Genomic DNA, 11948 nt, shown 5'->3' on the forward strand with positions numbered 1-11948 from the left:
AATCCCCAATTTTTAAAGATAACATTCACAATGTTGTACAACCATCACCACTATTTCATTCCAGAACATTTTTGTCACCCTTAAAAAGAAGCCTATTAGGGGGCAGCTGGGTGGCTCAGTCGGTTGAGCCTCTGCCCCTCAGTCTCTCTCTCTCTCTCAAATAAGTAAATAAATCTTTAAAAAATATAGTTTTCTTTTCTGGAACTATTTGTCTGGTTTTGGCATCGGGGTGTGATGGTCCGTCTCAGGTGCAGCTTGCCTAGGCTAGAGACTCAGTTACTCAACCACTAATAGAGGTATTGCTGATATTTTTAAGGTATCTTTTAGATGCAAGTAAAATCCTTATCAGTTGACTTGAAGTAGGGGAGATTATCGTAGATAGCCTCAGTAAGCCTAATTCAATCAATTAAGGCTTGAAGAGTAGAGCTGAGGCTTCTCTGAAGAGAACAAATTCGGCCTGTGGAGAGCAGCTTCACCGGGTGCCCAAGAACGCCAGCCTCCCTTTTCTCCCGGCTGCCCTAGGATTCGGACTTGCCTGGACCGTTCCCACAACCGCGTAAGCCAATTGCAATAAATCTCTTAGTACCTATCTCCTCCTGGTTCTGTTTGTCTAGTTGAACCCTGACTGGTAACACGGGATAATTAATACTGGCCTCAGAGAATGACTTGGGAAGTGTTCTTTTCTCTTCCATTTTTTGGGAAGAGTTTGTGAAGTGTTTAATTATTATTTAAATGTTGGTAGATTTCCCCAGTGAAGCCATCTGACTATGTGAACATTGATAAGATTTGTTTTTCTGTCCAAGAAATTTGTTCTACTGTATGTGCTAATTTGAAGTGGTTCTTTTATTTCAAAAAAATCTGGGACATCCATCTTTCCATGTTAGTATTCATTGATGTACTTACTATTTTTTTTCAAGATTTTATTTATTTATTTGACAGAGAGCACATGCAGAGAGAATGGCAGAGGAAGAGGGAGAAGCAGGCACCCCGGTGAGCAGGGAGCCCCAGGTGGGGCTGGATCTCAGGACCCTGGGATCATGACCCGAGCCAAAGGCAGATGCTTAACTGGCTGAGCCACCCAAGCGCCCCTGAGTTTAAATCCTGAGTATAGATCTTACTGACAGTGCAAGTTCGGGCTGCTCCTCTATCTCTCTCCCTCTCTCTAGCTATCTCTCTATCTATCCATCCATCCATCTACTTATCTATCTGAGGGCCTAGGATAGAACTCTGGAAAAAAGCTGGGATTTATGTGCTTGTGTTCTTTCAGTGATGCTCCCTATTCTCCGACATCTGTCTGATCCACATCCCGCTGCATGTTCTCAAGTCTTCTGTTTTTGTTTTGTTTTCTCTGTTCGGTCTCCCCAAAGGTAAACCTTGATTTTAGAAGTTTATTGAGGAAAAGTAAGTGAAAACAAAACACAAATCTCCATGATTTTATTGGCCTGAACATAGTATTCCCTATTGCAGTAATTTGTAGGCAGGGATCCTCAGTGAAAAGTAAGTTTTGTCTAATACTTATGGATTTTCTTTTTTTTTTTTTTTGAAAGACACAGAGAAAGAGAGCACAAGCAGAGGGAGCGGCAGGCAGAGGGAGAGGGAGAAGCAGGCTCCCCGCTGAGCAGGGAGCCCCATGTGGGGCTGGATCCCAGGACCCTGGGATCATGACCCGAGCCAAAGGCAGACGAGTAACCCACAGAGCCACCCAGGTGCCCTTCCAATAGTTACGGATTTTAATAATAACAGAGTATAAGTTTGACCACAGCAGAGCTGAACAATTAAATGGGAATTGAGCTTTTATTATAGAAAGAATATAAAGAATATATAATGTTGTGAGTCAGAAATGGAGAATGAGGGGGTATGCGTGTTATTTTTTTCTTCCTGCCAGTGGTTGGCAGGTGAAATTAAGCTGGCTGTGTGGACTCCAGCTAGTTAGAGAAAGCAGACTCCATCCAAAGAGGACAAGATCCAGCCAATTTTTGATTCCATGAGAATTTAGTACCACCAATTTCAGATTTTTTTTTAATCTGGAAATTGAATTTTGATGTTAAGCCTCTTGATTTTTTAAAAGATTTTATTTATTTATTTCAGAGAGAGAGAGCACAAGCAGTGGGGAGCAGCAGGGAGAGAGAGAAGCAGGCTCTTTGCTGAGCAGGGAGCCCGACTCTGGGCTCGATCCCAGAACACCGGGATCATGACCTGAGCTGAAGGCAGCCATTTAACTGAGTGAGCCACCCCGGTAATCTCTACCCCTGACATGAGGCTCGAATTCACAACCCTGGGATCAAGAGCTATGCGCTCTATCAAGTGAGCCAACCAAGTGCCCCAACTCTTTCAATTTTTTAAAATATTGGCCATAAAAATCAAAATTTTCTTTTAAAAAAGGGCGCCTGGCTAGCTTAGTCAGTAAAGCATGTGACTCTTTTTTTTTTAGATTTTATTTATTCATTTGACACAGAGAGAGAGACAGCAAGAGAGGGAACACAAGCAGGGGGAGTGGGAGAGGGAGAAGCAGACTTCCCGCGGAGCAGGGAGCCCGATGCGGCGCTCGATCCCAGGACCCTGGGATCATGACCCGAGCCGAAGGCAGATGCTTAATGACTGAGCCACCCAGGCGCCCCTAAAGCATGTGACTCTTGATCTTGTGGTTATAAGTTGGAGCCGCACGTTGGGTATAGAGATTACTTTTTAAAAGATTATATGTAATATTTGAGATATGCAAAAACATATTTGATACATAATTAATTTATAAGCAAATCAATCACATGAACATGCAAGGACCAACCAACCAACTCAAAAAACAATGTATGTCTTTTAAAAAATATAAAACTACATTAATATACACTATACATTAAATAACAATAATATAACATTACCAATATAAGTTAGCACTACATACATTTCATCTACTTATCTGTATGCCTCCTCTATCCTTTCCTGTTTTTCCAACCATCTTCCTCAATTTTATTATTGCCTTAGTTTTATAGTTTTTATCACATATTTATGCACTCTTCAATAATATTATTTGGTTTTTGAGCTTCTAAAAATTTTATTTATTTAGAGACAGAGTGCACAGGGGGGAGGGGCAGAGGGGGAGGAAGAGGGAGAGAGAATCTTGAGCAGACTTCTGTGCTGAGCATGCAGCCTCACACAGGGCTGGATCTCACAACCCTGAGATCTTGGCCTAAGCTGAAACCAAGTGTCAGATGCCTAACCGACTGAGCCACCCAAGTGCCCTGTCTTGGTTATTTTTATTTCTTTTTTAAAGATTTTATTTACTTATTTGAGAGAGAGAGCACATGAGAGGGGGGAGGGTGAGAGGGAGCAGACTCCCTGGGGACTCCAGGATCATGACCTGAGCTGAAGGCAGTCGCTTAACCAACTGAGCCACCTAGGTGCCCTCTTGGTTATTTTTAAATTACTGATTTGATTTCTTTAGTAGTATAAGTAGAGGGATCATATGTAGTTTAAACCAGAGTACTTCAGAGTAAAAAGTAGTTTATTAATACTAAAAATTATGGGGGTGCCTGGCTGTCTCAGTCACTAGAATATGCAACTATTGATCTTGGGGTCATGAGTTCAAGACCCACATTGAGTGTAAAGCTTGCTTAAAGGAATAACAATAATAATAATAATAATAATAATGTCAGTTTATGGGCATATACCAGAACAATCCTGGGAAAACTGAAACATGAACAAATTTCTAAAAAGTATATATCTTACCAAAACTCTCTCGAGAGGAAATAAAAAGCCTGAATAGTCCTTTAAGTAAGGTCACTCATAACTTAATTTTTTCAAGGTAACTTAATTTTTAAAGATTTCATTTGGGGTGCCTGGGTGACTCAGTCGTTAAGCATCTGCCTTCAGCTCAGGTCACGATCCCGGGGTCCTGGGATCGAGCCCACATCGGGTTCCTGGCTCCGCGGGAAGCCTGCTTCTCCCTCTCCAAATCCCCCTGCTTATGTTCCCTCTCTCACTGTGTCTCTCTCTGTCAAATAAATTAAATCTTAAAAAAAAAAGATTTTATTTATTTAATTAATTTATTTATACTGTATAAGAGGGGGGAAGGGCAGAGAGAGAGAGGGAGAGAACCTCAAGCAGACTCTATGCTGGAGGAGCCCGATGTGGTCTCAACATGGGCTTGATCTCACAACCCTGTGATCATGACCTGAGCCAAAATCAAGAGGTGGACTTTAACTGACTGAGCTACCAGGCACCCTAATGTAACTTATTTTTGACTAACATCACAAGGAGGCATATTAATTTCAATACACAGCCCCTTTCATCACTCAGTCTATATTTAAATCAAGAAGTAAATTATTTTTAAACTGATCTTTTGGGGTGCCTGGGCGGCTCAGTGGGTTGGGAGTCTGCCTTCAGCTCGGGTCATGATTTTGGGGTCCTGAGACCGAGCCCTGTGTTGGGATCCCTGCTCCACAGGGAGCCTGCCTCTACCTCTCCTGCTTGTTCTTTCTTTCTCTCTCACTCACTTTCTCAAATAAATAAATAAAAACTTTAAAAATAAATAAACTGATCTTTTTATGAAAATCTTCATTGATGTTGATAACCTTACTTTTTCTTTCCTCTCTTTTTTCCAACAATGTACAACATTGCTATTTTCTGAAAATCAAAGATGTTCTCACACTGAAGAATGTTGGCTATGATGTAAAAGTCAAATTTAGCTGCAGTTTGATTTTATTCCACAGGTTTTGCTCTACAGAAAGAAGCAGCTATGCTTTGTGATCAAAATCCAGAGCAATCAAAGAGGAACCATAGTGAAGATGAAAGAAGAGGAAAGGAAAAATGGAAAGAAAGAGAAGGAGAGGAAAAAGAGTTGGAAATAGAAAAGAGACTGGAAGAGAAACAGGAAAAGGAAGAGAAAAATGAAGAACAATATCCCCAGAAAAGATTAGTCAGCAAACCCCTCGTGGACACTCTCTGGGCAACCTTTAAGTTAAACAGATGCCCCACAAAGGAAGATAGCCAATCACTTGCATTTGAACTTAACATGACAGTAAAACAGGTATGAAACATATTTCTTTACCAACGGGAGTAACCTGTGTAGTACTATTACCCATATAAAACAATATCCTTATTCTTATTTTTTTAAGATTTTATTTATTTATTTGACAGAGATAGACACAGCGAGAGAGGGAACACAAGCAGGGGGAGTGGGAGAGAGAGAAGCAGGCTCCCAGCCAAGCAGGGAGCCCGATGCGGGGCTCGATCCCAGGACCCTGGGATCATGACCTGAGCCGAAGACAGACGCTTAACGACTGAGCCACCAGGCGCCCCCCATAACCTTATTCCTCGATTCATCATCTACCCCACCTCGTTTTTTTTTTACAGATAAAGCAATGGTTTTGTAAAAGGAGGAAGAAGTACAATAAAGCTATGTACAAGCGGAAACCTAAGCAAAGACCTAAGAGGTAAGAATGTTTTTTTTAATCTTTAAATTTTTTTATTGTTATATTAATTATCATGCATTATATCATTAGTTTTTGATGTAGTGTTCCATGATTCATTGTTTGTGCATAATACCCAGTGCTCCACACAGAACGTGCCCTCTTTAATACCCATCACCAGGCTAACCCATCTCCCCACCCCCCTCCCCTCTAGAACCCTCAGTTTGTTTTTCAGAGTCCATCATGTCTCATGGTTCATCTGTAAGAATGTTTTATATGCAGGACACAAAGTTGTAAGGAAGTAAAAAAGGAACATATTGACTTTTAGAGACAGATTGTGTCCCATAGTTCTTGGATATCCCATAAACTCTTCACATTCCAGCATTTCCATTTGGCTTTGGCTGGAGGGTTGTATACGGAGCATCTTGAGAGGTCAGATTGCTCTCAGACATGGCCCATGAACATGGACGTGAACATGGTCCTATTAAACCTGACCTTCCAGATTATGAACAGTGGAAGATAAAAAGAAAACCATTAGAATCTGTCCAGGAGAAGCTGCCTGCCCGAGGCCTAAGGGATCCATGCTACTTGGATGAAGCTTGAAGCTTGGAGATACATGGGTGGTTTTGCGAACAGTGTTTTCTTTGGTGTGTTACTAAAACGATGCAAATAGGGATTTGCTGCATTTGTGGTAGCTCTAGGGGCGGATAGTAAGATTTAATAAAGTGAGAATACATGTTAAAACAACCAAAAAACCACACAACTTTTCACGTTTCAGCCAGTGACACAAAGAACCGCTAACTGCCCTCTTTGTTATTCTGCTCGACATACAAAAATGCATGTGCATACACAGATATGACACCATTCACCATGTACTCATATTACCAAATATACTACTACAGCCCGTAGATGTTTATTGATTGCAGTATGGAATTAATAATTTTGTTTTTTTTTTCCTTAGATGCTGAATATTTGTGAGGCTTGTCTTTTCTGTGTTACCTATTGGCAGAACCTCATGTTGATGGAAAAAATGAAGCATAACATCAACATTTTGCAAAGTACTAGACTGTATATAGAATTTTTATATATTATTTATGTATGTTTATTTACAATTTTTTGTGTATTACCTCACCCGATCATCACTCTAAACCATAAGTGAGGAAACTGAACTGCTGGGAAATAATGTGATTTTGGGGGTGCCTGGGTGGCTCAGTCATTTAAGCGTCTGCCTTCAGCTCAGGTCATGACCCCAGGGTCCTGGATGAAGCCCCAAGTCTGGATCCCTGCTCAGCGGGGAATCTGCTCCCTCTTCCCCTCACCCTGCTCTCTTGTGCTCTCTCTCTCTCTCTCAAATAAATAAATAACATATTTAGAAATAATGTGATTTTATCAAATGGTACCAGTTCTTCTCTTTTCCTTCCTGCCACTGAAGATCCTGGTGTCTCCATGGGCCATGTCCCCACCAGCTGTTACCACTATTGTAAGAATAGTACCAATAGGAACAAGTCGTATCCAAAGTCTTCCTTCTGCAGAGGTGCCCCTGACGCCAAGATCCACATCTTTGACCTGGGGCGGAAGAAGGCAAAAGTGAATGAGTTCCCACCATGTGGCCACCTGGTGCGAGATGAATATGAGCAGCCTTCCTCTGAAGCCACGGAAACTGCCCGAGTTTGTGCCCGCAAGTACGTGGTGAACAACTGTGGCAAAGATATTTTTCACATCCGAGTGTGGCTCTACCCCTTCCACGGCATCCATATCAACAAGATGTTGTCCTGTGCTGGGGCTGACAGGCTCCAGACAGGTATGCAGGGTGCCTTTGGAAAGCCCCAGGGCACAGTGGCCAGGGTCCACATTGGCCAAGTCATCAACTCCATTTGTAGAAAGCTGTCGAACAAGGAGCATGTGATTGAGGCCCTACACAGGGCCAAGGGCAAGTTCCCTGGCCGCCAGAAGATCCACATTTCCAAGAAGTGGGGCTTTACTAAGTTTAATGCGGATGAATTTGAAGACATAGTGGCTGAAAAGCTGCTCATCCCAGATGGCTGTGGGTCAAAAACGTCCCTAATCATTGCCCCCCTGGACAGATGGCGGGCTCTGTCCTCATGCGAACCTCGGCACTGCCCCCTCCTTATTCACGCCACCCAATAAATCCTAGTTCTTGCAAAAATTATAATAACAAGGGCGCCTGGGTGGCTCAGTTGGTTAAGCCACTACCTTTGGCTCAGGTCATGATCCTGGAGTCCCAGGATCGAGTCCTGCATCGGGCTCCCTGCTTAGCAGGGAGTCTGCTTCTCCCTCTGACCCTCCCCCCTCTCATGTGCTCTCTCTCTCTTTCTCTCAAATAAATAAAATCTTTAAAAAAAATAATACTAATAACAAGTACCAGTTCCTAAATGTCTAAGCCTTAATTTTTTTGAAGATTTTATTTACTGGGGAGCCTGGGTGGCTCCATCGTTAAGCATCTGCCTTCGGCTCAGGTCGTGATTCCAGGGTCCTAGGATCGAGCCCCGCATCGGGCTCCCTGCTCAGTGGGAAGGCTGCATCTCCCACTCCCGCTCCCCTTGCTTGTGTTCCCTCTCTCGCTGTGTCTCTGTCAAATAAATAAATAAATAATCTTTAAAAAAATTTTTTAAAGATTTTATTTATTTAAGAGATAGAGTGAGAGCATATGCTGGGGAAAGGGGCAGAGGAAGAGTCTTCTCAGCAGACTCATCACTGAGCAGGCAGCCTGAGATGGGGCTCAGTCCGAGGACCCCAGGATCATGACCTGAGCTGAAGGCAGTCCTTTAACCAACTGAGCCACCCAGGTGCCGCACTAAGCCTCAATTTGTGCTTGCACCTTCAGCTGCAAATGCTGTCTTTTCAGTTATAATCTGGGAAATATTCGAGGCTGTATCAATTTGTGTTTTATATGTAGTGTTTATATACTCCTAATGCTCTCTATTGAAATTCCAATGTGAGAGTATTTCAAATTTCTTGTGCCTTCTCCGTCTCCATAACTACCTCTTCACCATTTCGAAATTTTTAAATGTGGTTTAGGAAGATTCCCCTTGTTCTTCAGTGGAAATTGTTTTCCAGATTTAACATATTTTTTTAAAGATTTTATTTATTTGTCGGAAAGAGAGAGAGAACACAAGCAGGGGGAGCGGCAGACAGAGGGAGAAGCAGACTCCCCGCAGAGCAGGGAGCCCGATGTGGGGCTAGATCCTAGGACCCTGAGATCATGACCTGAGCCGAAGGCAGATGCTTCACTGACTGAGCCACCAAGGCATTCCTAACATATTTTGATATATGTTAAATACATGGACTGTCTTGTGAAATATTTTGTATGACACCATTCTCACGTATAGAGGAGTTTTGGAAGGTTAAGCAAGAAAATGTGAACGATTGTTAAATCTGTGGAGTAAACTGGATGAGGGGAGTGTAAAGGAGTTTCTAAACAGTTTCTTTTTACCTTACTATGGATTTGAAGTCTTTGTATATAATGTACGTTCATTGACTTTAAGAAAAAGCAATGAAGAAATGACTAACCTCTGTGGAAATGTCCAGAGAATGTAGAATCTAATGGGTTTGGTGCGTCCTGCAATCTGTCAGTCTATCTCTAACCAGCCCCTTTGGACTTTTCTCTACAAACCTGATCATGCTCCTGGAGGGGCGGTTTTTGTCTGGTGGGTGTGACTGAGAGAAGCAGGGTTATTTAGGTTTTTTGCCAGAGGGAACAGACACGTGAACCCTGGGTAAGGAAGGAAGGGAAGGGAAGAAGATGACACCAGTGGACATAAGGACCAGAGACAGGAAGATGGAGCCTGAGTGGGAGTGTGGAAAGTCATCAATAAAGAAAGTATAGATCCTTATCTACCCCTGCTCTGATCTCTACCCAGATCTCATCAGATTTTGACATTGGTGTGATTTTCACCGCTCGTGTGGATGAACCATCTAACACCTAAACCTTAGAGATTCTGAACTTTCTGAAACTCACTGACCCTCACCCACCTATGGCCAAGATCTGACCCTGTTATATGGGGTATTTCACAGTGGAAATCTCAAACTGCAAACCCCTGTCTCTACTCTTTTTCTGTTCTTCTAGCTGTTTCATACGGGCCCTTCCCCAGCTTCAATACAACCTCATATGGAACTTGTGATTTGATACCTCAATTTTCTTCTGATCTAAGAGTACTCGGCGGGTCTCATTCCGTTCTTTACAGTCTGGATTGTGTAGTTAACAACCGGGTCGCCATTCTACCTCGGTTGTCTTGTGCTGTCTTTCCACATGCCTGACAAAATCTCAAAATGAGATTTTTTTTTTAATTTTATTTATTTATTTGAGAGAGAGAGCGAGCAAATGAGAGGGGATAGGGTCGGAGGGAGAAGCAGACTCCCTGCTGAGCAGGGAGCCCGATGCGGGACTCGATCCCGGGACTCCAGGATCATGACCTGAGCCGAAGGCAGTGGCTTAAACAGCTGAGCCACCCAGGCGCCCTCAAAACGAGTTTTAAAATGCCCTATACCACGGTAGTTGAATACAAGTGGCAAAAAAAGGTTTTTAAGAAATCACAGAAGAGTAAAACAAAATAGGGCTATTCGTTTGTTTTAGAGAGAGAGAGAGAGAGCGGGAGGGAGGGGCAGAGAAAATCTTAAGCAGGTTCGACGCCCAGGGCAGAGCCTGATGTGGGGCTCGATCTCACAACCCTAAAATCATGACCTGAGTGGAAATCAAGAGTCGGAGGGTTAACGGACTGAGCCACCCAGGCACCCACGAAATAGGGCTTTTTGGTTGTCAATATTAAGGCCTCAGGGGCGGGCTCGAGTTCACAGGTGAGGACAGGGCTCCTTTTGAACATAATATAATTCAGAATAGTTTTGTTTTATTAAAAGCTTTATCCAGGGGCACGCCTGGGTGGCTCAGTCATTAAGCGTCCGCCTTCAGCCCAGGTCATGATCCCGGGGTCCTGCGATCGAGCCCCACATCGGGCTCCCTGCTCAGCAGGAAGCCTGCTTCTCCCTCTCCCACTCCCCCTGCTTGTGTTCCCTCTCTTGCTATGTCTCTCTCTGTCAAATAAATATAATCTTAAAACAAAACAAAAAAAAAAAAACAACCTTTATCCAGGTTATATCTACTAGATGGCGTTCATCCCCAGACCCTTGCTCTGGGCACGAGCACTAGCTCAGAACAGTGTTCAGAACTCGGCAAACCCATTTCCACTACTGACCGCTGCCATGATCAGTATTTCCCCAGACAGTGAAGGTCATGGGCCCTGCCACTCAGCAGTGCTCTGGGCGCTCCCCTCCAGGCTGGGGAAGGCTGCAGGCAGCCCGGCCCCCACGCCTCTTTCAGGGTGGGCTATGGCCCCACCCCTTGCCTGCCCCGTCCCCCCAGCCCAATGGCCTAGCTTCACCCATCCATCGGATATAACACCCCTTCCAGCCCTCCCTCGGCTTCTGGCTGCTTCAGGAGAACTGACCACTCCTCCGTGCCCCGGACCGATTTCGCCCCAGGGATGCGGCCTGGGCCTGCTGCCTACTTCTGTGCTCAGGAACCGAGCCTAAGGGCTCCGATCCGCAGCTGCCTGCACCCTGTGATCTGGCCCAAGCCTACCCTGGGGCCCACAGGCTGGCTCTGTCAGTAGAGCATGTGACTCTTGATCTCAGGGATGTGAGTTCAAGCCCCGTGTTGGGTATAGAGATTACTTACAAATAAAATCTAAAAAAAATTAAAAATCATACAATTTGTAAGATAAATAAAATTTCAGTGGCATTTAGTATATTCGTTATGCTGTGCAACCACCACCTCTATTTAGTTCCAAAATAGTTCCATCACCCCTAAAGGATACCAGGTTCCCATTAGGCAACATTCTCCCTTCCCCCTTGCCAGCCCCTGGCAACCCAGTCTTTCTGTCTCCTTGGATTTACTGATTCTGGACATTTTACATAAATACGTGACTCTTTGTGTCTGGCTTCTTGTACTTGACATAAAAAAGATACATGGAGGTTATAAATATATTATGCTTCTATCCCTTGTTTTTTTAAGCTCATCCTCCCTCCTTTTAGGAGCTCATCCCCTTCAACTCAGATTTCATCCGTCAAAATCCACTAAACCCTTTCTTTTTTTTTTTTTAAAGATTTTATTTATTTATTTGAGAGAGAGAGAATGAGAGATAGAGAGCACAAGAGGGAGGAGGGTCAGAGGGAGAAGCAGACTCCCTGCCGAGCAGGGAGCCCGATGCGGGACTCGATCCCGGGACTCCAGGATCATGACCTGAGCCGAAGGCAGTCGCTCAACCAACTGAGCCACCCAGGCACCCCTCCACTAAACCCTTTCGACTCATTCTTTCCTCTCAGACTATGAACATGTTCAAGTCTTTCTGATCCTGAAAGCAATGGTTACCACATTCTAAGTTAAAGGTGATGTCAAAAATCAAATGTGATACTATTCCTGAAAGTACCTCGCATCCTGCTGTGCACTCTATTGAATAAGGCATTATTGTTATTTAGCAGCAGTAAATAAGAGCTCCAAAAATATTCCAGGTATGAACTAGGACCTTTTAA

At 43.6% G+C, this 11948-nt stretch overlaps 1 protein-coding gene across 1 annotated transcript; it reads left to right on the forward strand.

Annotated features, from left to right (window-relative positions):
• The first annotated feature begins 4933 nt into the window (after positions 1-4933).
• LOC113921602 (60S ribosomal protein L10-like) lies at positions 4934-7550 on the forward strand. Its single transcript, XM_027592453.1, has 2 exons — positions 4934-5020; positions 6835-7550. Exon 2 carries the CDS (start codon positions 6849-6851, stop codon positions 7548-7550), a length of 702 nt encoding a protein of 233 aa, XP_027448254.1. The 5' UTR covers positions 4934-5020; positions 6835-6848.
• Positions 7551-11948: the final 4398 nt, after the last annotated feature.

Source organism: Zalophus californianus, chromosome 9, assembly GCF_009762305.2.
Source record: "Zalophus californianus isolate mZalCal1 chromosome 9, mZalCal1.pri.v2, whole genome shotgun sequence".
Classification (NCBI taxonomy): Eukaryota; Metazoa; Chordata; class Mammalia; order Carnivora; family Otariidae; genus Zalophus; species Zalophus californianus.